The 27,697-nt window shown below is 38.5% G+C and overlaps 3 protein-coding genes across 4 annotated transcripts; 2 read left to right on the top strand and 1 right to left on the bottom strand.

The window, feature by feature from the left end:
- The first annotated feature begins 2,460 nt into the window (after positions 1–2,460).
- LOC126793622 (acetylornithine deacetylase) lies at positions 2,461–7,621 on the top strand. 2 transcript variants are annotated; one of them, XM_050520197.1, is made up of 10 exons: positions 2,461–2,869; positions 3,878–4,122; positions 4,221–4,329; positions 5,741–5,879; positions 5,960–6,017; positions 6,123–6,140; positions 6,239–6,328; positions 6,787–6,940; positions 7,043–7,076; positions 7,262–7,621. In XM_050520197.1, the coding sequence occupies exons 1-10, from the start codon at positions 2,549–2,551 to the stop codon at positions 7,363–7,365; spliced, it is 1,272 nt and encodes a 423-aa protein (XP_050376154.1). In that variant the 5' UTR covers positions 2,461–2,548; the 3' UTR covers positions 7,366–7,621. The 2 variants fall into 2 exon arrangements, with proteins under 2 accessions (XP_050376154.1, XP_050376153.1); XM_050520196.1 differs by having other exon boundaries at positions 6,239–6,361.
- Positions 7,622–8,570: 949 nt separating this feature from the next.
- LOC126794615 (uncharacterized) lies at positions 8,571–12,278 on the bottom strand. The gene is made up of 9 exons (XM_050521371.1): positions 11,839–12,278; positions 11,495–11,646; positions 10,289–10,384; positions 10,131–10,193; positions 9,879–9,947; positions 9,692–9,794; positions 9,531–9,602; positions 8,986–9,074; positions 8,571–8,876 (listed from the first exon to the last, which is right to left on the bottom strand). The coding sequence occupies exons 1-9, from the start codon at positions 12,161–12,163 to the stop codon at positions 8,733–8,735; spliced, it is 1,113 nt and encodes a 370-aa protein (XP_050377328.1). The 5' UTR covers positions 12,164–12,278; the 3' UTR covers positions 8,571–8,732.
- A 7,499-nt stretch (positions 12,279–19,777) lies between these two features.
- On the top strand, positions 19,778–25,848 carry LOC126793338 (AP-2 complex subunit mu). Its single transcript, XM_050519824.1, has 13 exons — positions 19,778–20,112; positions 21,266–21,443; positions 21,828–21,918; positions 22,672–22,766; positions 22,944–23,033; positions 23,117–23,165; positions 23,243–23,381; positions 23,939–24,055; positions 24,478–24,568; positions 24,659–24,801; positions 25,037–25,151; positions 25,597–25,641; positions 25,723–25,848. The coding sequence occupies exons 1-13, from the start codon at positions 20,030–20,032 to the stop codon at positions 25,801–25,803; spliced, it is 1,317 nt and encodes a 438-aa protein (XP_050375781.1). The 5' UTR covers positions 19,778–20,029; the 3' UTR covers positions 25,804–25,848.
- Positions 25,849–27,697: the final 1,849 nt, after the last annotated feature.

Below are 27,697 nucleotides of genomic sequence, written 5' to 3'. Positions count from 1 at the left end.
AATTGGTAAAGTACTTTACTTTGGAAAGGTTGGAATCTTCATGTTCCATTTGTGCTGCCTTTCTTCGTGCCCATAGAATGGCAAGACAACAATTCCATGATTTTATAGGTGATGGAATCTCACTAGTATTTATTACTGTCTTCACAAATTGATATTTGTATTTAACTTATAACATCTGGTAGCTAGTTCAAACCAATTAGTTTTGTTTTCAGTGTTTATTTCCAACGATATTGATTACTAACTATTAAAACATGTAAAATTTGGTGTTACTTGAAATCTTGAGTAGGAGAGTCTTTATGTATATATTGACTTGATGAGTTCTTCACAAGTGTTTTGCAAAGGAAATTAATAGTGAAGTGATATGATATTTCTTCGTCCAAATTTTTGCATTTAGGTGATAGTGATATTGCTACCATCATTATTAATGAAAGTTTGACAGAAGGAGAAGAAGCAAATGAATTCTTAGAAGATGTTCATTTTACATTTCCTCAGGTTTCTCAGTAAATTTTCCCTCTGTTGTGATATGATAGCTTAACTGGGTTCCTGTTAGTAAGCTTTGTATCCAAATTCCATCAGAATTCACAATTTTTCTTTTTAAATAGGAAGATATATGTCATGAGATTATATATCATATACAATCTTTGTATAAGTGTTTTCAAGTTTTGCGCATTGTGAAACAAGACAAGTAACATACTCGGTTCTAAACGATTTAATTGATTATGTACTAGACCTAGCATTATTATCCTCAAAATTCAGATCAATAGTACTAGTAGCACCTTCATTTGACAACTTGACACTCTTTTTTTTTTTTTTTTGAGAATGACAATCCTATGTATTGTTCTTCCTCAATTGTATAAATAGGATTAGACATATGAAGTGTAGCCGAGTTTGATTTTTTAGGAAGTATGAGTACAGGAGGATCAACTCCTATTAGTTCTAGTGCTGGATCCGTGTGGTAATATTGGAGATGGAGGTGGTCATGAAAATTGTCGAATAGATAATAAAATTTGAGATGATGTTGTCTAACTTAAGAAACTATATTACTTATTATTTTTCTTAATTATGTATATATATTTAAAATAATATTTAATTAATGTGTCTAAAACGTGTCTGTGTCCAACAAAAATTTTATTTGACGTGTCCGCGTATCGAATTGTGTCCAATACGAATACTCGTGTCCGTATCGGTGCTTCTTAGAGCATGATGCAATGTTCTTATGCCCAAGTTTGTTTTACGTTTTCTAGTATTGACAAAACTTTATGGGGCTGCAAGGATTTTGGAGGGAAAATATATGCATTAGTTTGTTTTTTAATTTTATAGGTCAAAACTGTAAATTATCCCTTAGTGTGGGCATGTCTCTCTGGCTATGTCATCAATTGAGGAATCACCCATCAGTTGTAAGAGATGTGTTGTTGTTGCGAATACACAATCCGAGAGTCTTGTTCACGCATCTTGTATTCCAACACTGGTCCAAATAACTTGCATAGAAATCGGGGTCAAAGTCAAGGGCTAGCAGTGTGTCAGCCTATGACTCTCTAAAGCTCAAGTTAGATTCCGGGGAGGAACTCAAGTTCGTAAGTTAAGGACTTAGGAATATATTACTTTTTTGGGAGGTTTCTAGCTGCTTTTATAGGCGCGTTGGGGAAAGTGTTGCTTCCCTTTTTTTGATGTGGGAAAGCATGCATGTACAATGTGCTTTTACTACTTTGGGCAGTGCTGGTGACATCGCTTGAGCTAGGGCGGCGTGACCTGCCTTGTCGGCTTAGTGCATCGGCTTGCTGGGTTAACTCCAGCTGGCCTGACGGCCAAAATGAGAGGGAATCCTGCAGGGAATTACCCCGTCCATGGAGATGTTAACGGTTGTAATTTACTATAGTGGCTTAAATCCACGAGGGTTTGCCATCAAAACTAAACAATTGCCAACCAAAAGTTCTCTCTCTTGTTTCATGTCTAGAATTTTTTTTTCATTTCAAAATAAGTGAACGTATCATCAAAGAGTTTGTTAGCATCATAATTGAACTTTACCAACTCTCACGAAAATGACTTATGGAATATGTTTGAATTCCTATATAGGCATACTTAGTCCGTCTCTGCTACAGACGTCCGGACGGTCTGTACCGTGCGGATTTGGCGATTTTGGTCACCGGCGACATGCAACAACGGCGTCGACCAGCACAACTGCATTTTCCTCATCCCGGCGCTCATGTTTGTACCGGCTTGAATCTCGAAAATTCAAGTTTCTAGGCACTGTGCGGAGATTTCGAGATTCTGACTGCCATATGTTGGCGCTGCAGCTCCGAATGACACAGACATAAAAAAATGCGCTGATGGCCGAAATGACTAAATCGGCACGGTGCGGACTCTCTGGATGTCAACGTATGAGAAATATTTGTAGGCATACTATACATAGTCAGGTCCATAATTCATCATCATATGAAAACGACATTAGATTGAATAGATTCTTTTTTACAGTTCCAATCCGTCATCTACACTCCACTGTTCCTCTCTCGTCGTCGATCACCAAAGATTCCGACTTCCCCTGAAAACCATGGACCTAAAGAAAACCCTAGGCGTCCTCGACAAGGACTCCTTCATCTCCCTCCTCTCCAAGCTCATCGGCGAGGCCAAGTTCGTCCAGAACAACCCGCCCGACCTCATTCCCCAGGAGGACCGAGTCGTCAAGCACGTGCTCGACTCTCTCCTGCCCCTCAGCACCACCACCGGCGGCGGACCCCTCCTCATCAATCACGTGACTTACCACCCGGGCAGGGGCAACGTGATTATTGAGTACCCGGGGACTGTTCCCGGCAAAGTTCTGTCCTTTGTGGGTTGCCACATGGACGTCGTCACTGCCAATCCTGATGACTGGGTTTGTTATTCTCTCTGATTATCTTATGTTGTTTATGGTCTGAAAGTTTGGTTTTTTAGTTAAAGTTTTGAACTTTTGCTCTGTTTTTGATGTCTAGTTGTTTGTTTAGTTCAATGTTTGTTATTGTGTTGATGATATAGCTATGTGCTGACTCGGAGATTTGATTGATTGATTGATTGGTCTAGTGTTGCGCAAACTAATTAAAGTTTTGAACTTTTGCTCTGTTTTTGGGTGTCTGTGGTTTTGGTTTGTTGGTAGTTTTTTTTTTGTTTAGCTAGATTTGTAGTTTTGCTGCTGATATAGCGCTAATATGGAGATTTGATTGATTGGTTAGAGTGTTGTGCAAACTAGTAATGGTTGATGCGAGTAACGTGTGTTGTTTGCCTAGTTCAAATATGCTCTTGAATCATGTTATTTGTGACTGTAGCTTGTAGCTTGTCTGGTTGGATACTATAAAGGTACGGGTTTTGAGATAACTATCCTCAGTTAGTACTTAGTAGCTACTTTCAAGTTAGTAGCTACTTTCCTTTGATAACTAAAATTTTGCTTCCAATCAAAGGCTGAAGTTGATTTGGTCAAAATTGTCTCCAATTTTGACATAATTGAGTTTTTTTTTGAACTAAAACATCACAATCTTAGTAATCTCAATTGGACCTAGATTAGTAGCAGAAATTCTCAATAGTGGCATAGATCAGGAGTCATTTTTTTTTCAAATATTATGACCAAATGCCAATTTTGGTCTGTGTTTCAAACTAGTTATCCTTCCTTCAGATCTTTCATTCTTCCAATTTCCAAATGCCTTGTCTTCTTTAGGTCTATTGGTTCAGCTGGTGATGTAATAAAATTTGACAGTGAAGCATAGAAACTCTCCAAAATTTATAGCTAGTGTTTGTTTTCTTAGTTTGCATTTTGTACAGAACAGTTGATTGCTTTGCTTTACTCAAAGTCCTGCCTATGGTTGGTTATACTGATAAGTTCTGAATCTTACCATTACTATTGCATCTGCAGGAATTTGATCCCTTCTCCTTGAGCATTGATGGTGACAAATTGCGTGGCCGAGGAACCACTGATTGCTTAGGGCATGTTGCACTTGTAACTGAGCTCATGAAAAGGCTGGCGGAGACAAAACCGAAACTGAAGTCAACTGTGGTAGTTGTCTTGATAGCAAATGAAGAGAATTCTTCCATTGCAGGAGTTGGTGTGGATGCACTTGTGAAGGATGGGTTACTCAATAAGCTAAAGGATGGTCCTTTGTAAGTAAATCAATTCTTGTCAAATTAGCGCCTCTAAGGGAAATTAACAGACATCACTTTGATAGTTTGATTCTTGTTTATTTTTGGGATTCAACCAGGTTTTGGATAGATACAGCAGATAAACAACCATGTGTTGGTACTGGTGGATCGATACCTTGGAAGCTTCATGTGACTGGGAAGCTTTTTCACAGTGGTTTAGTACACAAGGTACAACATTTTGTTACATTTGGTCTTTATAGCATTTGTTGATTAGTGCACAATGATCAATTTGTTTGTTACATCTTTTTATGAAATTTATAGATACACCAATTGGTTCTTTCACTTCTGTTATTTTTTTTCCCGTCCAGACCGCCAAGGTTATGAGAGGCTGGGTGAAAAAGATGAGACAAAATGTAATAATGGGAATATGAGGACTCAGAATTTGAACTTGTTTAGTAAAAGTTGAAGGACCGGTACTGCTATTGTGGATATAGTAACAGATGGATGGGTTACATTCCCTTTATAAAAAAATTTAACGTAATATGATTCTTTCTCACACACGACTGGAGGTGTAGGGATTGTTTTTCTCTGGTTTGAACTTAAGGTTACTGAACTAGGTAGGCTCTAGTTAAATGAGCTGTCTTTGTCTCATTATGTTGCTGGTAGCATTCAATTTTGTTGGAACTGGCTTCTGTACCCCATATCCCTCATTGTTTCCTGGTTTTCGGACTTAATATTATTGAACAACCTCATTCTCTATCTAAAGAAATGTAAAATTAATGCTTAATCTAATGGATGACGGACATGCATGCACTGCTTTCTTCTTCCATCCATTCTTCCTAGATAGCAGTACGTAGTCTTTCTTTTTGCTCAGTATTTTGCCCAATCATTTTTTTTTGTGTCCAGTAACATTATAAGTTTGGCCTGCTTCTTCCCAACCTTCCAGGTCCATAGTTTCCCCTCTAGAATAAGTATCTGTAGTTGACCAATACAAAACACTGATCCATTTTGCTGCTCTGTGGATCGTATTTGGTTACCATGGGAAGGGCAAGAGCACTAAGGCCACATGGAGGTGAGGTAATTAGAGATTGCATAATGGTGTTCAAATACAAGCCTTTCAAGTCTTAAAAATAATGTAATTTCTCAAGTCTTTGCTTGTAATAGGAGGGGCAGGAACAGTAAGGTCACTATGTAATAAGAGATGGCATAATTAAAAACCTGCTTTATTAAATCTCAATAATAGTGTAAAATTATAAAATTTCAGAACTCTATAGATACTCTGTAAGTGATTGGGGCAGTTTTGACTTTTAAGCTGATATATGTTTTGTTGAACAGCAGCAGTCATTTTGTGGCAGCTATTTTAAAATTGCTCAAGAAAAGAATCAATTTTTGATGGGTGCAGATTTCAGAATACAATATCACTCTTTATTGCACCCAAACACTCCAGTGTGTTTCTGTAAAGCTTAAGAGCACAGGTGTGCTACTAAGATAGCAAAAACTGGCTTTTATACTTTAGTACTATAAAGGTGTTCGGAGAAAAGGAGCTAGAATATAATCATGCGCTATTGGACAATTGAACAATTAATATAGGAATCAGTGTACTTAGTTTTATTCTGAGGCTTGTGTTGAATATATTCAGGCCATAAATCCGTTGGAGCTAGCTATGGAAGCACTGAAGGAGATCCAATCGCGATTCTATAGAGATTTTCCTCCCCATGAGAAGGAAAAGGTGTATGAATATGCAACACCGTCAACCATGAAACCAACTCAATGGAATTGTAAGTTTCTGGGCTTAATCTTATGGTGAAAGATGTTTTAAAAATGATTTTAACATTCTACAACCTTCTGTCTTTTGCAGATCCAGGTGGTGGAATAAATCAAATTCCATATGAGTGTACTATTTCAGGAGATGTCAGGTTCATAATAGTTCCACTAACTTTTGTTTGTAGGTTTAGCCTTTAAGATACACCAGTGCCTTTTTTTCTCTTATGATTTTTATTTTATTTTATGTTTTTTTGTAGGTTAACTCCATTCTACGAGTAAGCAAAATGCTCCATTTCCAACTTCCATCTCTTGTATTTTTATAATAGAAATTGTATCTAGGTTTAGTTTTAAATTGAATAAACTACTGTTACAGCGTTAAAGATGTGATGAAAAAGCTTCAAGAGTATGTGGATGACATTAATGAAAACATAACGAAGCTAGACACACGAGGTCCAGTTTCAAAGTATGTCCTGCCTGATGAAAACTTACGAGGAAGGTCTCTCTCTCTCTCCCTCTCTATCTCTCTCTTTCTCATCAGATGTAGATGATTTATTTTATTTTTAATTTTTAACTCAATCAGCAGCCCATGCTTTTGCTGTCTCTTCAAACCCTTTTAAAATTTAATAAAAATGAAATCATAGGGCTTGACCTGGAAAAAGAGAAGCAGTTAGCAGCATGGTGAAAGCTACCAAAGCACTTCAGCTATGTTGGTTGTGTATAAAAGAAAATACTTTTCATATTTTACCTCTTCATTTTACCTATGCAAATGAGACAATGTCTGCAGTTGTCATCTAATATCCTTTTGCTTCAATCTAATAAAGTTATTGCAATGCTTTATAGAGTTATTGAAGAAGTTGGGCATCTTGATTATTTTATAAATGCTTATCTCTTTTTTTTCTTTGTATTTCATTTTCTCCTCAGACTTACAATAAGCTTCGATGAGGCATCATCTGGAGTTGCTTGTGACCTGGAGTCTCGCGGCTTTCATGTATTATGCAAAGCTACTGAAGAGGTCGTTGGCCATGTAAAGCCTTACTCAATTACTGGAACTTTGCCTCTCATTAGAGAACTGCAGGTAAGGCTTCCCTTTATATTATGCTTTGTTGTCTTCTTTCCTCCCCTCCCTCCACTTGAGTATTTTATTTATTTATTTATATCTCATTTTTTGTTCTGCTAGGATGAAGGATTCGATGTTCAAACCTCTGGCTATGGTATGAGACTACTTGTTTTGGCATGTTTGTTTCAACTCAAACACTCGTAGAAACTTAAAAGAACTTGACAACCCTAATAACATCAGTGTCATGGTGAATTAGTTTAAACTGCTAGGATAAGCATGTACTTTCCTTCATTCTGGTGATTAAGTTTTCATTCATTGTCCTCACACTTCCATGCACAGGCTTGATGTCCACATACCATGCCAAGAACGAGTACTGCCTTTTTTCTGATATGGGACAAGGGTACCGGGTGTTTGCAAGTGTTATCGCACAACTAGAAGATTGAGGATGGGCGAAGAAGAAAGTACCAGAATTTGAAGGTTTAGAATAATGAGGGGCTCCAAGCACGAATTGGTACTGCATTTATTTCTTCTTAGTGCCAAGCTGACAAATTACAGCAATTATAATGTATGTCCTAGTTTAATTACAGTACCTTTGTTCAGACATACTTATAGGAAAAGCCGAAAAGATGTATAAGTGGATAGGGTCAGTTCTAGACTCAATGTGGCTTGGTGGCGAATATGAAGTTACTTTCAAGCTCAGTGATTGGTGTTTAAAACTTGTCTTACTAATAGTTATACTTTAGTGTCGGATTCATTTTCATTTTCTTGACTCATTTTATTTGTTAACTTTTCCTTTGATTGTACTATGAGATCTGTTCTCTAGACTCTAGTATGGACTTGGAATCAGTTTTCACCTACGAGTGGATAGAAGGCATGTTTTTTGAAACTTGAACGTGAGACTGAGTCCCAAACAAGTGCTTGGGTGCTCCAGTGGAAGTTTTTCATTGCGGCACTCACGGCGCAAGTTTTATCCCTCACGGTGCCCACCCTCTCAACTAATCGTAAAGCGATAAGTGATTGTGTGTTTTTTGGTGGTAAAAAATTCCATCGATTTGGTTTCCAACTATAAACAACGGTATCAGTCTCGATGAATGCTAACCTAGTCGTAGGATTGCCTTATCTAAGTTTTCAGCCATCTTGTAGCTGATGGTTTTGGTGTGATTAAACTTGATCTCTGATTCACCGTATAAAATGTCCCAAGACATTCATTCTAGGAACCCCAACTACCCTACTATTGCAGTTGCTAATCTTGGTGAAAACAAACTGAAAAGTGCAGAAAAGTTGCAGGGACGTTGAGACACCACCGGAACTCCGGAAGTAGATTTAGAAGCTTGAAATTGAGATAACTGAAGCAGTGAAGCACTATTTTTAAGCTATCCTGGATCGGGTAGCACAACTACAAGAATAAATTTAGCCAAGCAGACATATCACTCCATCAGTGTAACACCAAGGGGCAGACGCTGCAATTACTTGGGAATTATGATGTTCACAAATTGGACGCTCATTGAAACACAAGTTTACAACTCGTACTGCGTGCCTACATATTCTTAGCTACCATGTTTCATAAAACCGATTTTCTTTCAAACAGGGTCTGACATTTCATCAGAAAAGACGAGTTTCAAAAAACTATAATTATATCAGGGGTCTGTACGCAAATACTAAACCTTTCTGTATACCAATGCTCACACAGCATATGCCTGATGTTTAACTTATGATTGTATATAGTACAAGTTACATTTTCTGTGCTATGTAATTTACAAATTTCCACCACATTTGGTGATCGATTCCACATGAAAGCTACTTCATAAATCTATTCTACTCTACTTTCATCTTTCAGCTGCTCGATTCTCTGATGCAGTCGTCTACGATGATCATGTATCTTCCAAAGGCCATGACCCAATATCACAGCCGAATATATACCGTGTGTGATCATAGGTGCAAGAATATTATTCGTCTGCCACATGGAAACATAATGAAGTCAATTATCAAGGTTCATAGTCTTTAATGAACAATCAACAGTGAACTGATGAACAGCAAAATTTGTGACCAAGAGTCAAAAATACCTGGTTCCACTCAAAACCAAGATAGAGGGCCAGAAGTCCTTCAAGAAGGGGAGAATAGATCTTCTTCATTTGCCTTCTCTGATACCAAGCTGCAGGATGTCCACCAGAAAGCAACGGTTAACTCAAATATGAACGCTAAACTAAAACAGAACATAAATCCATCTCTTTTGGCAACCAAAAGTACTTGTTACGAACTATTATAGTCAGTTTCAAGTGCTTTGATTATGTTGACCTTTCAACCATTTCATCATTCTGTAAGCATGAATTATATTAGCCATACTAACATCCATGGAGGTGGCACCCACACAGTTGCAAACCCATATGCACATCTATTGAACAATTTTGCAAAAGGAGGGCTGGTGGAGTGGGGTGGATTATGAGAAAGGGGTACCAATTCAGTCCCCTACCCATAGTTGCAAAATTGCAAATACCAGTCATATGATTCACATTGTAATCATCTATACGAACATGAAACTAGCTTATCTAAAAAGATAATGTGAAACAAGATGGATGTAATGATATCCTTGTGGGGTAAGGGATCAAACCTGCAAACAGCTTTTTTAAATCTTCACGACCAGAGCCAGATTGTAAAACTGGCGCAACTACATAAGCCGGATCTGCAAGAAGGATTAAGCAATTAGCCATCATACTTTGGCAAGTAGGGTGTTTTGACTGAAGTTATATAAAATGTCTTTGAGAAATCAACCTTTTGGAGAGGCAGCCACATAGTACAAAGAACCTGTAAGAGCAGCTGTGATCACCGCTGCAAATGCCTGAGCAAATGGGACATATGGGGGCAGAACCCCAGACTACAAAAAAGGGGAATTCAGTTATCAGAAAATATTCCATTGTTATTGATGACATTAAAGAAAAGTCCAAGAAAATTTGCTTACCAAAGATGCCATTCCTCGAACGTCTGTCATCAGATCTGTGCCCTTCAAAAATATCTCAGCCAATGATCCCTTTAAAGAGACAAATGAGAGGAAATCAATCACAAGTATTTACTGCAGAACAGTAACCTTCCACCTCATGTCGATGAATCATGAAGCTATAAACATAGATAAATATATGTACTCTGTGTTTGTTGTCTAATATATAATACAAGCAAACTTTTAGGCCCAAAAAAGTGATCAACAACAGCATACCTGAACAGCAGCCCTGTAGAAAAGCTCCTCCCCCAAAGAGCTGGCAGTAACGATTAGTATGAACTGCAACATTGAAGGCAAAAATGTATAAATTGTTTCTTCCTTATCCAAGCAGAAACCGTATATGCTTATAATGAGATCAATTCAAGTTGGCATACCTGCAATGGCGACATTCCATAAAAGAAACTGCGCAGCTCCTCATCCTCTACGTCTCTAATTGCACGTGCATGAGGTGATAACTTTACAACTTCATCCTATAACCATTTAAAGATGAAAATTAGAACACAATCCTCGGCATAGATGATTAAACAATAAAATTATGCCCTGAAACAATATGGGGCTGTATCATCCTTTATTTTTTAATTTAACACCTATTTTACCCTACATTATTTCGAGACATGAGATTACTAATTTTCATTTCTCCAACTTCATATGCATGCCAGGACCTTAAAACAAAGAATATAAGGTCCAATGTGCAGTGAGACAATATATTATGAAAACATGGATACTCTTTTCCAAATCCATGGGATAGTAATTCCTTATTCTTGAGTCTCAACAAGTATCTCCCTTTCTAAAATGAAATGTGAGCTCAAGTTTCTTACTAAGACTGAACATCTGGATCTATTGGAAATTTAATTATTGTCATCATTAAGTGCAGGTTGATACTAACTCTTAGTTGGGCAGTTGGTTCGTTAAGCGGTTTCTTGCTCAATATAGATAATGTAGTTGGCGGGGTGATTCAAAATATGCATGCTTTTTGTCAACTTCACTTTCTAGCCATGTTGGGAGCATTTGTTTCTTGTGCACTAAGAAGTAGAATCTTATCATGTTTAAGGGCTCAAAAGGGAGTTATACATTATAACTCATGCTCTTTCATTTAAGGTTATAGGTTTACTCCTAGATCTGCAAGACTTTGGTACTGATATTTCTACTCTGATCAGTCTGATGCAATGCATTATGATGATCAAGCTATATCTTCCATCTAGAAGAGCAGCAAACATCTAAAGTCTTACTTTCTCTTTATTTGGGATATATACTAATATGACCTACATGATGACATCCTCGCAAAGCAGCTAGCTCGTGCTTTATTCCAGAGGTTGTCTTACAAGCTCATGTTTTCACCCAATATATGTGCCCAAGAATAGTATAGTATTATTGCATTCACATAAAGGTATTGCTACAGTTAAGAGTTGGTTCAGTACCCTAAACCTATTCTCTCATAATTCTATCTCCCATCCTCTTTTTCCTTATTTGACATATAAACTCAAGGCTCATGAATTAAAACAAATGAAGCACAAGTTCAGTATACAATCTCATCACACCCTAGTAACCATGTCATTAAAAAAAAATCGAAATGAACTCACATCAAGTATGAAAAGAAGTGCCATGATTGGTGGAGCTGCATATCCAAGCCCTTGTACAATTGCATCTAGATTCAACTCGAAACCTCCCATGCTATCGATACCGATCATTGAGCATATAAATCGACCTGCTAAAGCCATTCCACCATATATACCTGTTCAAGTGTCCATCAAAATCAACACAAACAGTTAGTCATATCTCAATACAACACTCCAAATCAAACTTGAATCACTTTCTAGTAAATTTATCAGGTTAAATTATTTTAAATCATCAGTAAATCACAATCAAAACTATCATTTCTACTAACTAAATTTGCTCAAATTAAAAAAAAAATTCAGAAACTGACCAATTCCATAGCTAAGTCTAACAACAGCGCCAATCTTCTCCCAAACAGGATACTCAGCTTCACCGAAGCTCGTATTCAACGTGGTGACCTCCATCGCCGGACTCGTGAACCGCCGCGCTCCGCCGCCACTCTCCGCCTCCCTTCCATTAATCCCCTCGCCACTCCTCTGCTCCGCCGAAGCCCTAACCTGCCTCACACAAAACCTACCTCCGTCGCACCACCCCGTCCGCCTCCTCCTCACCGGAAAATCGCACAGCCCGAGCTTAGTACAATACGACGCCGCCGAAGTACCAGCACTGGTCAACGATATGAGCGGAAGCTCCATTACTAGTGAGGATCACAGAAATCGAGAGAGGTCGGCGGTTGGTTCACGACGAAGACTTCGTCGTCTTCATTGAGCATAGTTCAGCCCTGTGAGTATTGCTTGGCTCTGGTTTGAGTTTCGCGGAAGAAGATAAAGAGTCAAATTGTTTTGAATGGTCTATGGTGGTTTTGTTAGAGGGTTTAGGACCGTTGGATTATGTGATCAGACGGCGGGGACACGAGGAGAAATGGGAGCCCCATAGTTGATTTTCTGTGGGCGCGTATTGATGGGAGAATACCCCGCCCATGTATTGGCAGTTGCCACGTGGAGAGATAATGTATACACATCTATTTTTTTTAGTACAAATAGAGTCATCCGCACAAATAAAATAAAAGAAGAAATTAATAAGAGTTACGAGTCATAAACTTTATAATCATCCAGCATAACATTAGAAATCAACGTAGGGTCTTTGTTTTTTTTTCCTCGATCAAAATTATTCTCACTTTATTTCACTTAACTAAACATTATGTTAAGTTTGCTTGTAGCATTCTCCTGTTTACGTTGGTGCTTTGAATTCTTTTCAAACAATGACTCATACCAAATATATGTTTACTTGATGAATTTTGTCTTATTTTTTCTTGGTTGGATTCTAAGCCACAAATATTATTTTCTTTGTTCGTTTTTCAAATAAGGATGTTTTTATAAAGATCATGCATTGTTTTTGAACCTGTACGCGATCTTTTTTAAACCTCGTCTGCCTTTAGAATGTCATATTAATTGTTTTTTCACCAAAATCTCTATTCTAACCTCGTCTGCCTAGGTTGATGAATTGGGACATACACCCATAGACCCTATCATATCTCCTTCTTCTTAATCAATCACAATTAATTAAGGTTTTGATGCAGGCTAAAAATGAAGAGAATTATTGGCAATGGTCGGAGAGTTCAATAGTTGTTCATCGAATCAATAAGTTACTAGAAGTATGTATATATATATATATATATATATATCCTTTTAACTTTTGTTCTCTAATGTTTGTGTTATTTCTTACTTTAGTTGTCTCATAAACTCATAATAATTTAGTTTGTACTCATTCAAAATAATTGAGATTTATCAGATTTATTCATTTTACCGAATTTCGGAATTAACTTTTATTTTGTCATTAAAATTAGGTCATTGTCCCCTTTGGCATAACATTCTATCACATGTCATAAGTCCATAATCAAAAATATCTCTTCTCTTTCTTCCATTGACTAGAAATGGTATGAATGTATTACTTGATGATTCATTTACAGATTACACTTCATTATATAGGCTAATTCTAGCACTATTCTATCTATTAATTTCCACTAATTCACACCAACTATTCCACTAATTTCCACTAACTCCAACCACTAAATTCCACTAACTTCAACACTCCCCCTCAAGTTGGTGCATACATATCAACCATGCCCAACTTGCTAAATGAATCATAAAAGGCATTTTTAGACACTCCTTTTGTGAGCATATCGGCAAGTTGCTCTTCTGTAGAAACAAAAGGAAAACTGATGATCTTCGCGTCTAGCTTCTCCTTTATAAAATGACGATCAACCTCCACATGTTTCGTACGATCATGTTGCACCGGATTATGAGAGATATCAATGGCTGCCTTGTTGTCACAGTACAGCTGCATAGCACATTCAGGCTTAATACCCAAATCTTATAGCAAACTTCTAAGCCATAATAATTCGCACACTCCCTGAGCCATACCTCTGTATTCTGCTTCAGCACTAGATCGTGCTACCACATTTTGTTTCTTACTCTTCCATGTAACAAGATTACCTCCAACAAAGGTAAAGTACCCTGATGTGGATCTTCGATCTGTAATATTTCCAGCCCAGTCTGCATCTGTGAAGCCACAAATCTTGAGGCTATTGTTGTGATTAGAAAACATTACTCATCTCCCTGGAGCTGACTTCAAGTACCTTAAAATCCTCACAACAGCATCCATGTGATCCACACTCGGATTATGCATAAACTGACTCACTATACTTACTGCATACGCAACATCTGGTCTGGTATGTGACAAATAAATCAGGCGTCCAACTAGCATCTGATAACGAGTTTTGTCAGTGGGTACTTGATATGGGTACTCTGCTAACCGATGGTTTTGCTCAATAGGAGTATCAATTGGAGTGCAATCTAACATACCTGTCTCCGTTAGTAGATCAAGGATGTACTTCCTCTGACACAGATAGATACCATCACTTCCCCGGGCTACCTCAATTCCTAAGAAGTACTTGAGTGTACCTAGTTCCTTCATTTCAAACTCTGTGGCAAGCTGTTTTTGTAATCTGTCCACCTCAATAGTATCATTACCAGTAACTACCATATCGTCAACATATATGATTAGAGCTGTTACCTTCTCTTGTTGGTGTTTGAGAAACAATGTGTGGTCTGAATTACTCTGCATGTAGCCAATTTTCTTCATGAATTGTGAGAATCTTCCAAACCAAGCACGAGGTGACTGTTTAAGACCATACAAAGACTTTCTTAATCTGCATACAGAATTACTTGGAGAAGTGGCCACATATCCAGGTGGAAGATCCATGTATACTTCCTCCGTTAGTTCTCCATGAAGGAATGCATTCTTAACATCAAACAGCCTAAGTGGCCAGTTCAAGTTAGCAGCGATAGAGAGCAATACCCGGATAGTGTTTATCTTTGCAACAGGTGCAAATGTCTCATCATAGTCTATGCCATATGTCTGGGTGAACCCCTTTGCTACTAGGCGTGCTTTATACCGGCTTACTGACCCATCTGGATTGTGCTTCACTGTAAACACCCATCGACATCCTACAGTCTTCTTGCCATATGGTGGAGGTACAAGCTCCCAAGTATTGTTCTTTTGTAATGCTTCCATCTCTTCTTCCATTGCTTTCCTCCATTTTGGATCTCCCAATGCATCCTGCACTTTGTTAGGTACTGATACAGTAGATATTTGATTCACGAATGACTCATATGACTTAGATAATCTTTTGGTAGATATAAAATTGGCCACCGGATACTTGGCTTTAGTCTGAAGGGTAGGTTCATATTTTTTTGTGGGTTGACCTCGAGTAGACCTATTTGGCAAAACATATTGTCTACTATTAGCCTCAATAGAATGACTAACCTCATATGAGTGATCTTCTGTACCAGGAGAGCATTGGTCATGGGTATAAACAGTAGTACGGGATACATGTGGGGCAGTTGTGTTGTCAGCTTCTAGTGCCTGAATCTCTCTCACGACGACCTCTGGTGGTGCCTGTGTGGCTGACACCTTGGTAATCTCAACGGAACTTGTTACCATATCGACTGGCTCATTTGTCTCCCCCTCTCCATGATACAACTCTTCAAAATAGGAATTCCCCTCTTGAAGAGCAGTATCAGAAGAGGAAAAGTAACTCATGTCCTCAAAAAAGGTAACATCCATAGTGACATAGTACTTTCGAGTAGGAGGATGATAGCACCGGTACCATTTCTGATGGTCTCCGTACCCAACAAACACACATTTAACTGCCCGGGCATCCAACTTAGAACGCTGATGTTGTGGAAGATGAACAAAAGCGACACAACCGAAAACACGGGCAGGAAAATTATGAAAAGAAGGTAATGAGACATGAGATGCAAGCACCTCATAGGGAACTTTCCCTTGAAGAACACGAGATGGAAGACGATTAATGAGGTGGGCGGAAGTAATGACAGCATCACCCCAAAGGTATTTAGGCATGTGGGCACTAAAAAGAATACATCGAGCCATATCAAGTAAATGACGATTTTTTCTTTCAGAAACCCCATTTTGCTCAGGTGTGTAAGGACACGTTGTTTGATGAACAATTCCGTGTGTGTTAAAGAACTCCTGAAAGACATGATTCACATATTCCCCCCCATTATCAGAACGAAGAACTCGAATGGTGGCATTATATTGGGTTCGGACAGAGGCATGGAAGGTACGAAAAGCTGGAAAAACTTCATCTTTATTTTTAAGAAGAATAATCCATGAAAGACGTGTGCACTCATCAATAAAAGACACAAAATAACGCATTCCTGATACAGTTGACTCTTTAGAGGGTCCCCAAACATCAGAATGAATTAATTCAAAAGGAAGAAAACTTTTAGGAGAAGTACTAGGGGAATAAGTAGATCGATGACTCTTGCCCAAAACACAGGTCTCACAACATAACAGAGACTCGTCCACACTAATAAACAAAGAAGGCATGGATGTTTTCATAACACTAAAAGATGGATGCCCTAAGCGACGATGCCATAACCAAACTTCACTTAGCTTATCAGAAGTGGAGAGTAAAGCGGTCCGAGACTGTCCCCCGGTTTTTCCCCAGCGTATGTCAGATCCAGATGAAACAACCGGCCCCTCAGATACCCCCGACCAATTACCCGTCCGGTGAGAAGATCCTGAAATATCACATACATAGGAAAAAAGGTCACAGAGCACTGGGCGTCAGCGTTCAATTGGGGAACAGATATCAAATGATGTGATAAAGCGGGGACATAGAGTACATTATGAAGTTCTATGGTGGGAGTAATACGAACGGACCCTGTCCCTAACACCGGGAATGCCTCACCATTAGCATTAGTAACATAGGGTACAGGTGGAGGGGACAATACGGTAAAATAAGATTTTTCATAAGTCATATGATCAGATGCACCAGAATCAATAATCCATGTATCAAAACTAACAGAGTGAGAAATATTGAATGCCATACCAATTTGACCACGACCAACGATGGAGGCCGTAGGTGCTCCTCCAGTAGTATGATGATCATGCCCAACCACACCATAGATATCTGGTTCTGGAACTAATTGAAGAGCGGCCTTTGGCTGTGGACGATGATTAGGCCGTTTAGGCCTAAGGTGTGGATACAATTTCCAACAGGTCGCACGAGCATGGTTGGTATCATGACAAAAGGAGCAAGGAGAGCGGGGCTGATTCCCGAAACCTGGTGGTGGTCCTTGTCGATGAAAGGGAGCAGAGGTGGCTTGCAGAAGGGGTGGTGCTGGAGAACGAGCATGAACAGTGAGACTGGAAACGACAGCCGGAGCCTGAAGAATACTCTCTTGCTGAGACTCATCCTTTCGGATATAGGTGAAAGCTGTGAGTAGGCTAGGTGGTTCGGTCATTCGGAGCAGTTCGCCTTTCGCACTAGTATGTTTGGCATCAAGACCTTTTAGGAAATGGTGAACTCGTTCAAGCTCATTCTCCTTTTGATACCAAACAATATCCTCTTGATTTGTAATCATGCAAGGTCGTTTCACATCAATCTCAGCCCAAATATTCTTCAGTTTGGTGAAATAGTGCGCCACCGGTTGCCCATCCTGGTGAATGGCTAAAGCTGTGCACATTAACTCATGAACCTGTATGAAATCAGAGTCATTAGTATATAAGCCGGCTAGTGTCTCCCATATGGCCTGTGCAGTGGGACAGGCCTCCACAAGATCAATTATCTCATCATTCATAGCTTTCCACAAGACAGACATGACAAGACCATCGTCATCGTCCCATTTAGTGTAGGCAACAATATCCGTAGGACTAGGAGCCTTAGTGACGCCGGTGACATGTCCCATTTTATGCATGCCTCGAAGATGAGCAGTCATGAATCGTTTTCATTTACGGAAATTGGTGCCGTTTAGTTTGGCGCCCCCAAATGAACCACTGTCAGAACCCTTCACAGATACTTCGAATGTCGGAATATCAGAGGTCTGAGAACCATCAGCTTCGTGTCCAGAACCCATGGAAAAGGAAAAAGTGTAGATGAGGCAAAAAATGGAGAAGAATCTGCCGCCGGTGCACTGGAACTATCGGTGAAGATGCACTGATGGGTCGGGTCAGGTGAACCGGGTCGGGTTAGGCGAACCGGGTCGGGTCAGGCGAACCGGGTTGGGTCAGGAGAACCGGGTCGGGTCAGGCGGGGCAGCCGGGTCGGACTGAGCTGGGCTGGGCCGGGTCGCACTTAACTGGGCTGGGCTGGGCTAAAAAACGGGTCGGATACCCATGTGACGTCGGGGAAGAATCCTCGGGGAGGAGGATCAGCGAGGCTGTGATCGGCGAGCTGTGACGTCGGGCGTGGAGCGGTGACGTCGGGCGAGGAGCTGCGACGTCTGGCGTGGAGCGGCGACGTCCGGCGGGGTAGCAGGAGCGAGACAGCAGCAGCGGCAGGAGTGAGACAGCAGTAGCGGCAGCTCCGGGGCAGGAGCGGTCGGAGAGGAAGCAGCGGTGCTGGAGCAGCAGGGGGCGACGTCGGGAAGGCAGCGGTGAGGCAGTGACGCAGCGGAGGTGATAACCGGCCGAAAAAAAAAGGATAAAAACGGGAAGAAAAAAACCCAGGAGAAAAACAGAGCACAAAGAGGCTCTGATACCAACTAGAAATGGTATGAATGTATTACTTGATGATTTATTTACAGATTACACTTCATTATATAGGCTAATTCTAGCACTATTCTACCTACTAATTTCCACTAATTCACACCAACTATTCCACTAATTTCCACTAACTCCAACCACTAAATTCCACTAACTTCAACACATTGTTCCTCATCTTTTTTAATCCCAAATTCATGAAGCTATCATCCAAACTATACCATAACTTAGTTAACCCGCCTTCGATCTCAACAGCCATAAGCCATATTAAAGAAATAGCCATCTTTTCGTGTCTATGGATGTACCATCTAGGAAGAGAACACAAAGCTAACCATAAATATATTGTGCATGCAGGCTAAATCCACACCTTTCCATTGTGAGGTTGATGGTCTTAAAGGTTCTTCAAGTGATGCAACTTTCATATCAAGTAAATTAATCGTGATTCTTCAACGAATGTCAGAAACCTTACCATTTAAAGGCCGCAAAGAGGACATGTGATCTCTCTTATGCAACAACACTCCTATATACTTCTACGGAGATCATTTGATGCTCTTCTCAGTCCTTGAAATGTTCGAGCAATAAGTCGGTGGTTCTCATGCATGCTCCTACAATTTTAAAGCTCCTGACTGATAAATTTGGGCATAACAGGGGGTATTTAGGGCATATTGGTGATTAAAAGACTGGTAACTTTATTTGGTATCAAGTTCGTAATAGTTTTCGAAGAGTGGCTGAATTTCGCTCTTTGGTATAACCCGATATTAACCTACCGCCCTCGACTCAAGATGCCAACTCCTTTACCATCTAGTCCTCCTCCTCCCGATCGTGGTAGACATGTCAAGATCCCACAACCATTTTGTCTGATAAGACCCTTCTCCTTTGGACACTATGCCCACAACGAGGGCGTGTCGCTGAACAAGGCATTTCTCTCACTTTTGCGACATTCTCTATTACGATTCAGGGAGAGAGTACATCATATTTCCTTCGATATGCATGTATGTTAATAAACGTAGGACAAAAAAAAAAATCAAACAACAATCATTAATTTTATGATCTGAAACAACCTCATTTGATTCATTTTCTTTCTCGTTTTAAACAATGTTGTACCAAAAATAAAAACATTTTCTCTTAAAAGAAAAAAAAACAGTAATTTTAGTACGTTTAAAAGGAGTAGCTGGCAGCCACGCGTGGAATACAATTTATAGACAACACAAAACTGCAGAAGAAGACCAACTCCTCTGTCTTCCGCGACTTCTTCTTCTTCTTCTTCTTCTTCTTCTTCTTCTTCTTCTTCTCCAATCCGAGCTCGCTTCTCTTCTCTCTCCTCACATTGCTCTTCACTAAGCTCAAGAAGCATCTCAACCCCAAACACCAGCAGACGCCATTGTCACTCTCTCAATTCAAACCCCTTCAAACTTTCCCAATCTCGCAGATCTGATAGCCGACCCAGTCGCCGTCGCCGTTGATTTGGGTGTCGATCCGCCGGATCAGAGATGCCGGTGGCTGCTTCCGCCGTTTACTTCTTGAACCTCCGGGGAGATGTCCTCATCAACCGTCTCTACCGTGATGACGTCGGGTAATTCTCCCCTCTTTCTCTCTGTTTCTCTGAGCTTTAGGTTTTGAATTTGTTGATAAAATTTGATACAGAAACGAGTGGTTTTGGTCAATGGGTGCATCTGTATGTGCTTAAATGTATCTGGGTTCGAATCAAAATTTGAAATTTTATATAGGGGACATTGTGGGTATGTGATTGTTTAGAGTGTAAGGAATTAAAGTTTAAATCGAAAGTGGGAGTTGCTGTGAGTTTTGGTGATTTGTTAAGTGTTGTAGTATGAGTTAATGTAAGATTCCTGAATGGCTTTCGGTATGAACATCTTTTAATCGATGAGGTCTGAAGATGTAGTTACTAAAACTAGTGGTGTCCAAGCTTTGTTAGGATAGTCAATTCTTTAGTTTAATGGGTTTCTCTTGAGATCTTAGGTAGATGAACTAGTGTGCAGGAGAGAGATGAGGTTCAGTCAATTAGTGCAATTGAGTTAGGATGTAACTGAGAACTAATCTATTGTATTATGGTGAGCTGAGGTACTCTTGACTTGATTCTTCTGTTTGTATCTAATCTATATGCGTTAATGTTTTAGAGTTAACTATAGCTTAGTGAGTAGCAAAGGGAAAATGGAAGAGGTAACACATGGCTGGTAATGAAATCCAATAGTGAGTAACCCATCTGTTGATATAATTGCACTTTCGTGTAATGAATCGTTGGTAATATACTTTGAACTAAGCGGAAAGAAGCATAAACATATGGCGGATAATGAAAAAGTTAGAGCCTATTTGTAGTGGTGGTTGAGGTTCCTATGGTGAGCTACCCTTTTGTTGACAGGAATTTACTTTATATGATTGAAGTTTGGTAACATAATTTGATTTGAGCATGTGTATAGAGTTATTATTTGAAATACTGTCTTTTTAAGAAGTCAAGAAGCACTTGTGTCATACACTTCAAGCTCACATATGTGTCATAGACTTTAAGCTCACACAAAATAGTAGACAAATGGTGTCAGGATCTGAAGGACACCATCTTAGGCCTTCAATGCCATGCTCTGAAAATTTTTCATTGTCAGGTATCTGTCTGCTTGGCACGCATATTTTATGCCATCAATATTCATCCTGCAACCTTGACTTCTGCATTAGTGTGTCTGTAACAAGTAACAACTTTTATTTTAATTATTCAGGGGAAATATGGTGGATGCTTTCCGAATGCATATAATGCAAACAAAAGAGCTTGGTACCTGTCCTGTGCGGCAGATTGGTGGCTGCTCTTTCTTTTACATGAGAATCAGCAATGTTTACATTGTGATTGTAGTCAGCAGCAATGCAAATGTAGCTTGTGCCTTCAAGTTTGTCGTTGAGGTAATGACAATGTTGTCATTTAAATTTTATGCAGATTCTGTAGTGTATAAATAAGAATATAAGATTGTCACTGCTGTTTATAATTATGGTAGTTCTTCAGCTAAAAAATTGCCTCTTCTACTCATAAGTCGTTACCCTCAATTGTTGCCGTCTTTTATACAATGACATATGGCTAATCTCTTTTTCAATCAGAAATGAAGATTTGCCCTTTGATTTCAATTCGCTACATATGTTCCACATGCGGTGCATGTATCCTTATTTCTAAGTTTTTACTCAAAAAATTTCAAACGGGTATGATTAACTAAGGTTGGGGGAACAGATTTTTGATTGTTTGTGAATGTGCAAGTGGTTGTAGATAATTCTTATACTATTTTCTGGTTGCAGGCTGTTGCGCTGTTCAAATCTTATTTCGGTGGGGCTTTTGATGAAGATGCAATTCGCAATAATTTTGTTTTGATATATGAGCTGTTGGATGGTTAGTAATTACAAACTCATTTCATTTTTTTTATCAGTTATGTATAATCATGGTTGCGGTAATGAGGAGGTTGTCATTTAAAGTTCATGCAGATTCTGTATAGTGCATAAATAAGAATTTAAGATTGTCAGTGCTGTTTAGTGAAGAAAGCTAAAAAGTAACTGGAGACCACAAAATAAATCTTGTGTAAATGGATGCACTTTAGTTGCTGAGAACACATGCACTAACAGACCAGGATGTAACTACAAAATAAAACCAAGCATAAGTCCATGATATAAGAAGTCACTATTGGTAACTGTTGTGCACGAGTACTTACCATAATTCTCAGTTGTGTGCACAACTGCACAACAAACCCTCTCTTAACCAGATTTGATGCTGTAACATGGCTGCACATAATAGTTGACTGTCATGTTGCACATGGATTTGTTCAAAGAGTGTTTGTTATTACTAAGTAGATGAATAAAATGTTCCCAAGATGCCTTCATTTCTTGACTTTGTACTTAATATCTTGGATAAAGAATACTGTTGAGATTGTGATACTGTTGATTGAATCAAGCTCCTTAGGAATGTGATGATGTTAAAAGGAGTAACATAATGTCAGCTGTACATTGCTTCTTTACTGTGATTTGTAAAGTTCATGTTCTGCACTGTGGATTGACCATGCATATTCATGCATGCATGCACATAATTAAATTTCCTGAAGTTCATCACTATAAGGTTAAATAAACTCCGATGTCAACCTTTAAATTGCAGAAATTATGGATTTTGGTTATCCGCAAAATCTTTCTCCTGAGATTTTAAAGCTTTACATCACTCAGGAAGGAGTGCGTTCACCATTCTCTTCTAAGGTAAGCTACTTTAGTGTTCCTTGGTAGGGAACTTACATATGCAATCTTCTAGGATTTTTGCTCTGTATATTCAAATAATAGACAGAAGGTTTTAGTTGTTCTTTATATTGGTATCTTTTTGATATCAAGTCCTGACATTTCTTTTCTTTTGTCAATTGCTGGTGGAAACAAAAAAAGCCTACAGATAAACTTGTCCCTAATGCAACTCTACAAGTTACAGGTGCAGTTGGTTGGCGGAGAGAGGGTCTTGTTTATAAAAAGAATGAGGTGATTCAAACCTGTTTTTTATGGAATTTTTCTTCATTCATTATTCCACACTCAAATCGATTTGTAACCCTCAATCAATGCAGGTCTTCTTGGATATTGTGGAAAGTGTAAATCTTTTGATGTCTTCCAAAGGTGGGCAAGTATTTCTGATGTTCTCTGCACAAACAATTTCTGATTGGTTACTCATAAGCAATTTTTTCTGAGTACAGGTAGTGTTCTACGCTGTGATGTAACTGGGAAGGTTCTTATGAAGTGCTTTCTCTCTGGAATGCCTGATTTAAAGTTAGGGTTGAATGATAAGATTGGCCTTGAGAAAGAGTCGCAACTTAAATCTCGTCCAACCAAAAGGTATCATTCATATTAAGATTTTAATTGAACATTTACCACTGAAAATAGAATACCACTTTGAAAGAATATTTCTTCCCTGATCTCAGTCCTCTACAGTATATTGTTATAGAAAGTCCATAATCTCATTTTGGCTCTTCACACATTAGAAGTGTTTAAAACTATTTACATAATAGATAAAAAAAGGGTTTCAAAAGAATTCTGGTCTCCAGGTGGCTTTCTTAGTTAAGCTGCACCAGAACATTTGAAAGCTAAACTATATGCAGAATTCTGTTTGTCTCTCCTTTTAATAGAATACCTAATACTTTTTTTTCTTAGTTCTATCAAGTCGTGTTGGGAGATCTCATTATTAATTTTCATTTGTACTTGATTCCTTGACATGCATGCATTGATATTGTAATTTCAGTATACTGTATCAGCGACTCAGCGTCTTATATGTGTGTGCGTGTGTTTTTTTTTTCCAACTGATCTTTTACATGCATGGACAAATACATTTCTGATCCATATTGTCATTCTTTCATTTTGTATTCTCTTCTTTAACCCTCAATATTGTTTTGCAGTGGAAAAACTATTGAGCTCGATGATGTTACTTTCCATCAGTGTGTAAATCTGACAAGGTTCAACTCAGAAAAGACAGTTAGTTTTGTGCCACCTGATGGTGAATTTGAATTGATGAAGTAAGTTCATTCTCTAAAATTGTTTCTGAGTGCTAAGCTCATTACCCGGTTCGGTGTCTCATTAAGCATGGTTGTAAGGATTTAACCTTTGTCATGGAGTCTTGTTATGCACTTTTTGTATTGTATGGTGCTCTTTGTCATAGCTTTACTATTGTTATATGGAACACACGTCCTGAACAACTGTTGTAGACTTGAATTAAAAAAAAAAGTTAAAAAAAAAATTACATCCTATCAGTCCTGCAATGAGCAGCCTACATAATGCATGACTAACTGGTTTCATGATGACATCTTTAAACTTCCTTTTTTTTTTTCCATGTAGAATGTCGAGTAGTACAGTTTGAATCACAACCATGCTTAGTAGGGTTGCCTATCTAATATTTTGGACGAGTAATTATCTGAATTTTTGATTATATGCGATGTAGGTATCGTATTACTGAGGGTGTGAATCTTCCGTTCCGAGTATTGCCCACAATTAAGGAACTAGGAAGAACTCGCATTGAAGTAAACGTTAAGGTAATAATGTTTCTGCACATATTAAAAGGTTGCTGCCTTGGAAGTTTATGCTGTGGAATAACATAAATGCACTGCACTTGTGCTCTTCAGGTAAAGAGTGTTTTTGGTGCCAAGATGTTTGCCCTTGGGGTTGTCATCAAAATTCCTGTGCCAAAACAAACAGCCAAAACGAGTTTTCAAGTGACATCTGGTCGAGCAAAGTACAATGCTGCCATTGATTGCTTGGTTTGGAAGTGAGTGTTTTAATTTGTATTGTGAGTTGTGACATCCTAAAATGTGTTTAGTTTCACTAAGAGTTGCAATACTAGGCTCATAGGGTGGTGATTAGATACTTAGAGGACCCTCTAATTTGTCTGGCACATTAGATACTTAGAGGAGCCTTTAGCCTTCCTGAAATTTTATGAGTTGTATGGTTGTGTGGACCTGTTTCTTTCACTCTATTTGCGTTAACTTTCTTTAACTATGTAGGATAAGAAAGTTTCCGGGACAAACTGAACCAACTCTAAGTGCGGAAGTTGAGCTGATTTCCACAATGACGGAAAAGAAGTCTTGGACAAGACCACCAATTCAGATGGAATTCCAGGTGCCTGATTAATTATGAATACTTGTGCAATTAACTCTGTTTAATTTTTGTTTTTGTTTTCTGTTTTCTTGGAATACAATGTCAATTACTGGATAATCTCAGAAGGTCTTCTAATCTCCTATGTAAAGTCTAATTGTAGTAACCTTTATTCCAAATATTGTTGTTCCAAACTAAGATATTTGATTCACACTCTGGAAAGGAATGGTGGTTGCTTGTTTGTTCAGGATTTAATCAATAAGATTCTAGACATGAGAGAGAATAGCGTAGATTAGGTTGGACGTCTTATAGTTAAAAAAATGTAATGAATTGTTGAGTTGATTGATGAGGTCCATTTCTTCAACTAGTTCTTTATACATCTAGTAATGCCAATTTAGCATTCAATTTGTATTATCCTCTCCATCTGCATCAAAGAAGGTAATTTATTGAGAAATTGGTGTGTATACAGGTTCCGATGTTTACAGCATCTGGTTTACGTGTACGTTTTCTCAAGGTAACATCTGGACTCAGAGCACTGCTATTATGCCCACTTTCGAGATATGTTGCATTTATTCATCAATTTTTTTTTTTGCAGGTATGGGAGAAAAGTGGTTACAATACTGTTGAGTGGGTTCGCTATATTACCAAAGCAGGTTCATATGAGATTAGGTGCTAGAGAGACACATGATTGCTGGTATGAAGACGAGATGATTTTACAGGGGATGCAGGGAAATTTTTAAGTGAGTTGAGTGATAAAAAAATTCAAGAGTTTGTATTACAAGGATAAATCATAGGAATTTATATTGAGTTGTCATTGTGTCAATATGAGTGGCGAAGCTGTCTGATAATTTGTTGTAAATGCTAGTTTTACTCTAGAACTAGTACATTTGAGCCTCCATTTGTTTTTCTTCTTTTTTCTCCCGACATATTTGTTGCGTTTGGCACAGTTTTCATGGGATTGTAAACGTAAATTATTGTTTAATGAGTCAATTAACAGCCCAAGGGATTCCATTGTATCTACCAATTTGTATAATATGTTTTGTTCTCGATTTTGAATTTACGGGTTTAAGCTCCTGGACATGACATTTTTATGTTTGGGTCATATCCTGGACATGACATTAATCTTCTCATTTCGTAGCCCTTTGTCAAGGACTCAAGGTAGAAAACAACTATACATCCGCAATCATTTTGCACCAACCAGTAGAAAGGAAAGAACTAATCTCCTTATCTCCATATCAACAAGCTGCAAAACAAATATAGAGGCCAAAGATCTCGTCTAGTGATGCCTTGATGAAGAATAATAGGATTAACAGGCAAGCAACAGGAGACCAGCAATTTCGGACTCTTAAGCAAATCATCAATAGATTCATGAGTTTCAAACCCTACATGTAACCTCAGATGGTGAAGCTCATGTGTTCGCTATACACTTGGCCGTACTGCAAAGTTATTCACAATGTTCATTTGTAGACGTTAGACAGTCCACGGTCGATACACGATCCAATCACGGCCAAAAACTGAGGAAGCACCTCAAATCAGACCATGTTCTTTCAAATTTGTGTTTCCCAAAGCCAACTCTCCTCTGAGCAATAGTTACAGTTAGTTAAGAAAGGCACAAAATAGAAACAATACTAATATACTTTAAGCATGAGCTTGGTCAGTATCTTGAGAGCACAACATACTTCCACAGATATAACATTATTCCGGACACTGTTCTGCCGACTGCTCGTCTGTCCACAAGCCAGCCAAGCCTCAAAACTTGTTATATATGTTTCTTGTCTAGCAGGCTTTCATTCTCTGAAAGAGAAGTCAAAAGCTTGAGCAGCTCAATCTCAGCTCATCCTTATGCATTCTATTAAGAAGAGCACATCATATTAAGTAATGCATACTGCACACTAAAGGTTGTAAGCGGCTTTTAATTTGTAGATTACCCAAAACATCAAATGAGACTCTATCGGTTTTAACCAAGAACATTATGATATTCTAAGTAATGCAACACTTATGCTTATAGGCTTATACGACTCTAGTGTGAAAGTATACATGCACCTCTAAGCTTATACTCCAACAACTACATACTCCAACAATTAGCATATTATGAAATAAATTAACTCCTACTATAAATGATGTGGAACTAATGGCAAGAATTGAAGAGCACCGTCGCAAGAAAAAGAAGGCTACTATTATTCATGTATGAGCTTCAAGCTGAATTAGGCAAATAAAACATTTTCAAAAAGGAAACGTCACTAGGAATCAAAGAACTACATGTGTGGGTTTTTCAATTTTTTCGGCCATCCGACGTTGTTTAATTAGGCCTCAAAAACTATTTTTAGTGTTTTTTTTTGAATTTTTTTTTTGGGATTTTTGGGCTTTATTTTATCTTAACTTGTAGGCTTCATTAGGTTTGTTGTTAGCACATTAGGTTTTTTATATTTATTTTTCAATATTTAAGTCACCTCTTGTTGTCACTTAAGTGATTATTTTTTATATTAATAAACTATGAGTGTTTTGTTTTTTTTCAATTTTCGTGGTATAGATTCCAAAGTTTATCATGCATTCAAAAAAAGCTAGTCTTA

Source organism: Argentina anserina, chromosome 5 (genome assembly GCF_933775445.1).
Source record: "Argentina anserina chromosome 5, drPotAnse1.1, whole genome shotgun sequence".
Lineage (NCBI taxonomy): Eukaryota > Viridiplantae > Streptophyta > Magnoliopsida > Rosales > Rosaceae > Argentina > Argentina anserina.
This window is presented reverse-complemented; position numbering and strand designations above follow the sequence as displayed.

Coding starts and splice junctions, on each gene's coding strand:
- LOC126793622 (XM_050520196.1), top strand. CDS start 2,549: ATGGACCTAAAGAAAACCCTAGGCGTCCTCGACAAGGACTCCTTCATC. Junction 2,870..3,877: donor CTGCCAATCCTGATGACTGG/GTTTGTTATTCT, acceptor TTGCATCTGCAG/GAATTTGATCCCTTCTCCTT. Junction 6,362..6,786: donor GATGAAAACTTACGAGGAAG/GTCTCTCTCTCT, acceptor TTTTCTCCTCAG/ACTTACAATAAGCTTCGATG.
- LOC126793338 (XM_050519824.1), top strand. CDS start 20,030: ATGCCGGTGGCTGCTTCCGCCGTTTACTTCTTGAACCTCCGGGGAGAT. Junction 24,569..24,658: donor GCATTGAAGTAAACGTTAAG/GTAATAATGTTT, acceptor TGTGCTCTTCAG/GTAAAGAGTGTTTTTGGTGC. Junction 25,642..25,722: donor TACGTGTACGTTTTCTCAAG/GTAACATCTGGA, acceptor TTTTTTTTGCAG/GTATGGGAGAAAAGTGGTTA.
- LOC126794615 (XM_050521371.1), bottom strand. CDS start 12,163: ATGGAGCTTCCGCTCATATCGTTGACCAGTGCTGGTACTTCGGCGGCG. Junction 9,075..9,530: donor TTTAAAAAAGCTGTTTGCAG/GTTTGATCCCTT, acceptor GACATCCTGCAG/CTTGGTATCAGAGAAGGCAA. Junction 8,877..8,985: donor TTGGTTTTGAGTGGAACCAG/GTATTTTTGACT, acceptor TCCATGTGGCAG/ACGAATAATATTCTTGCACC.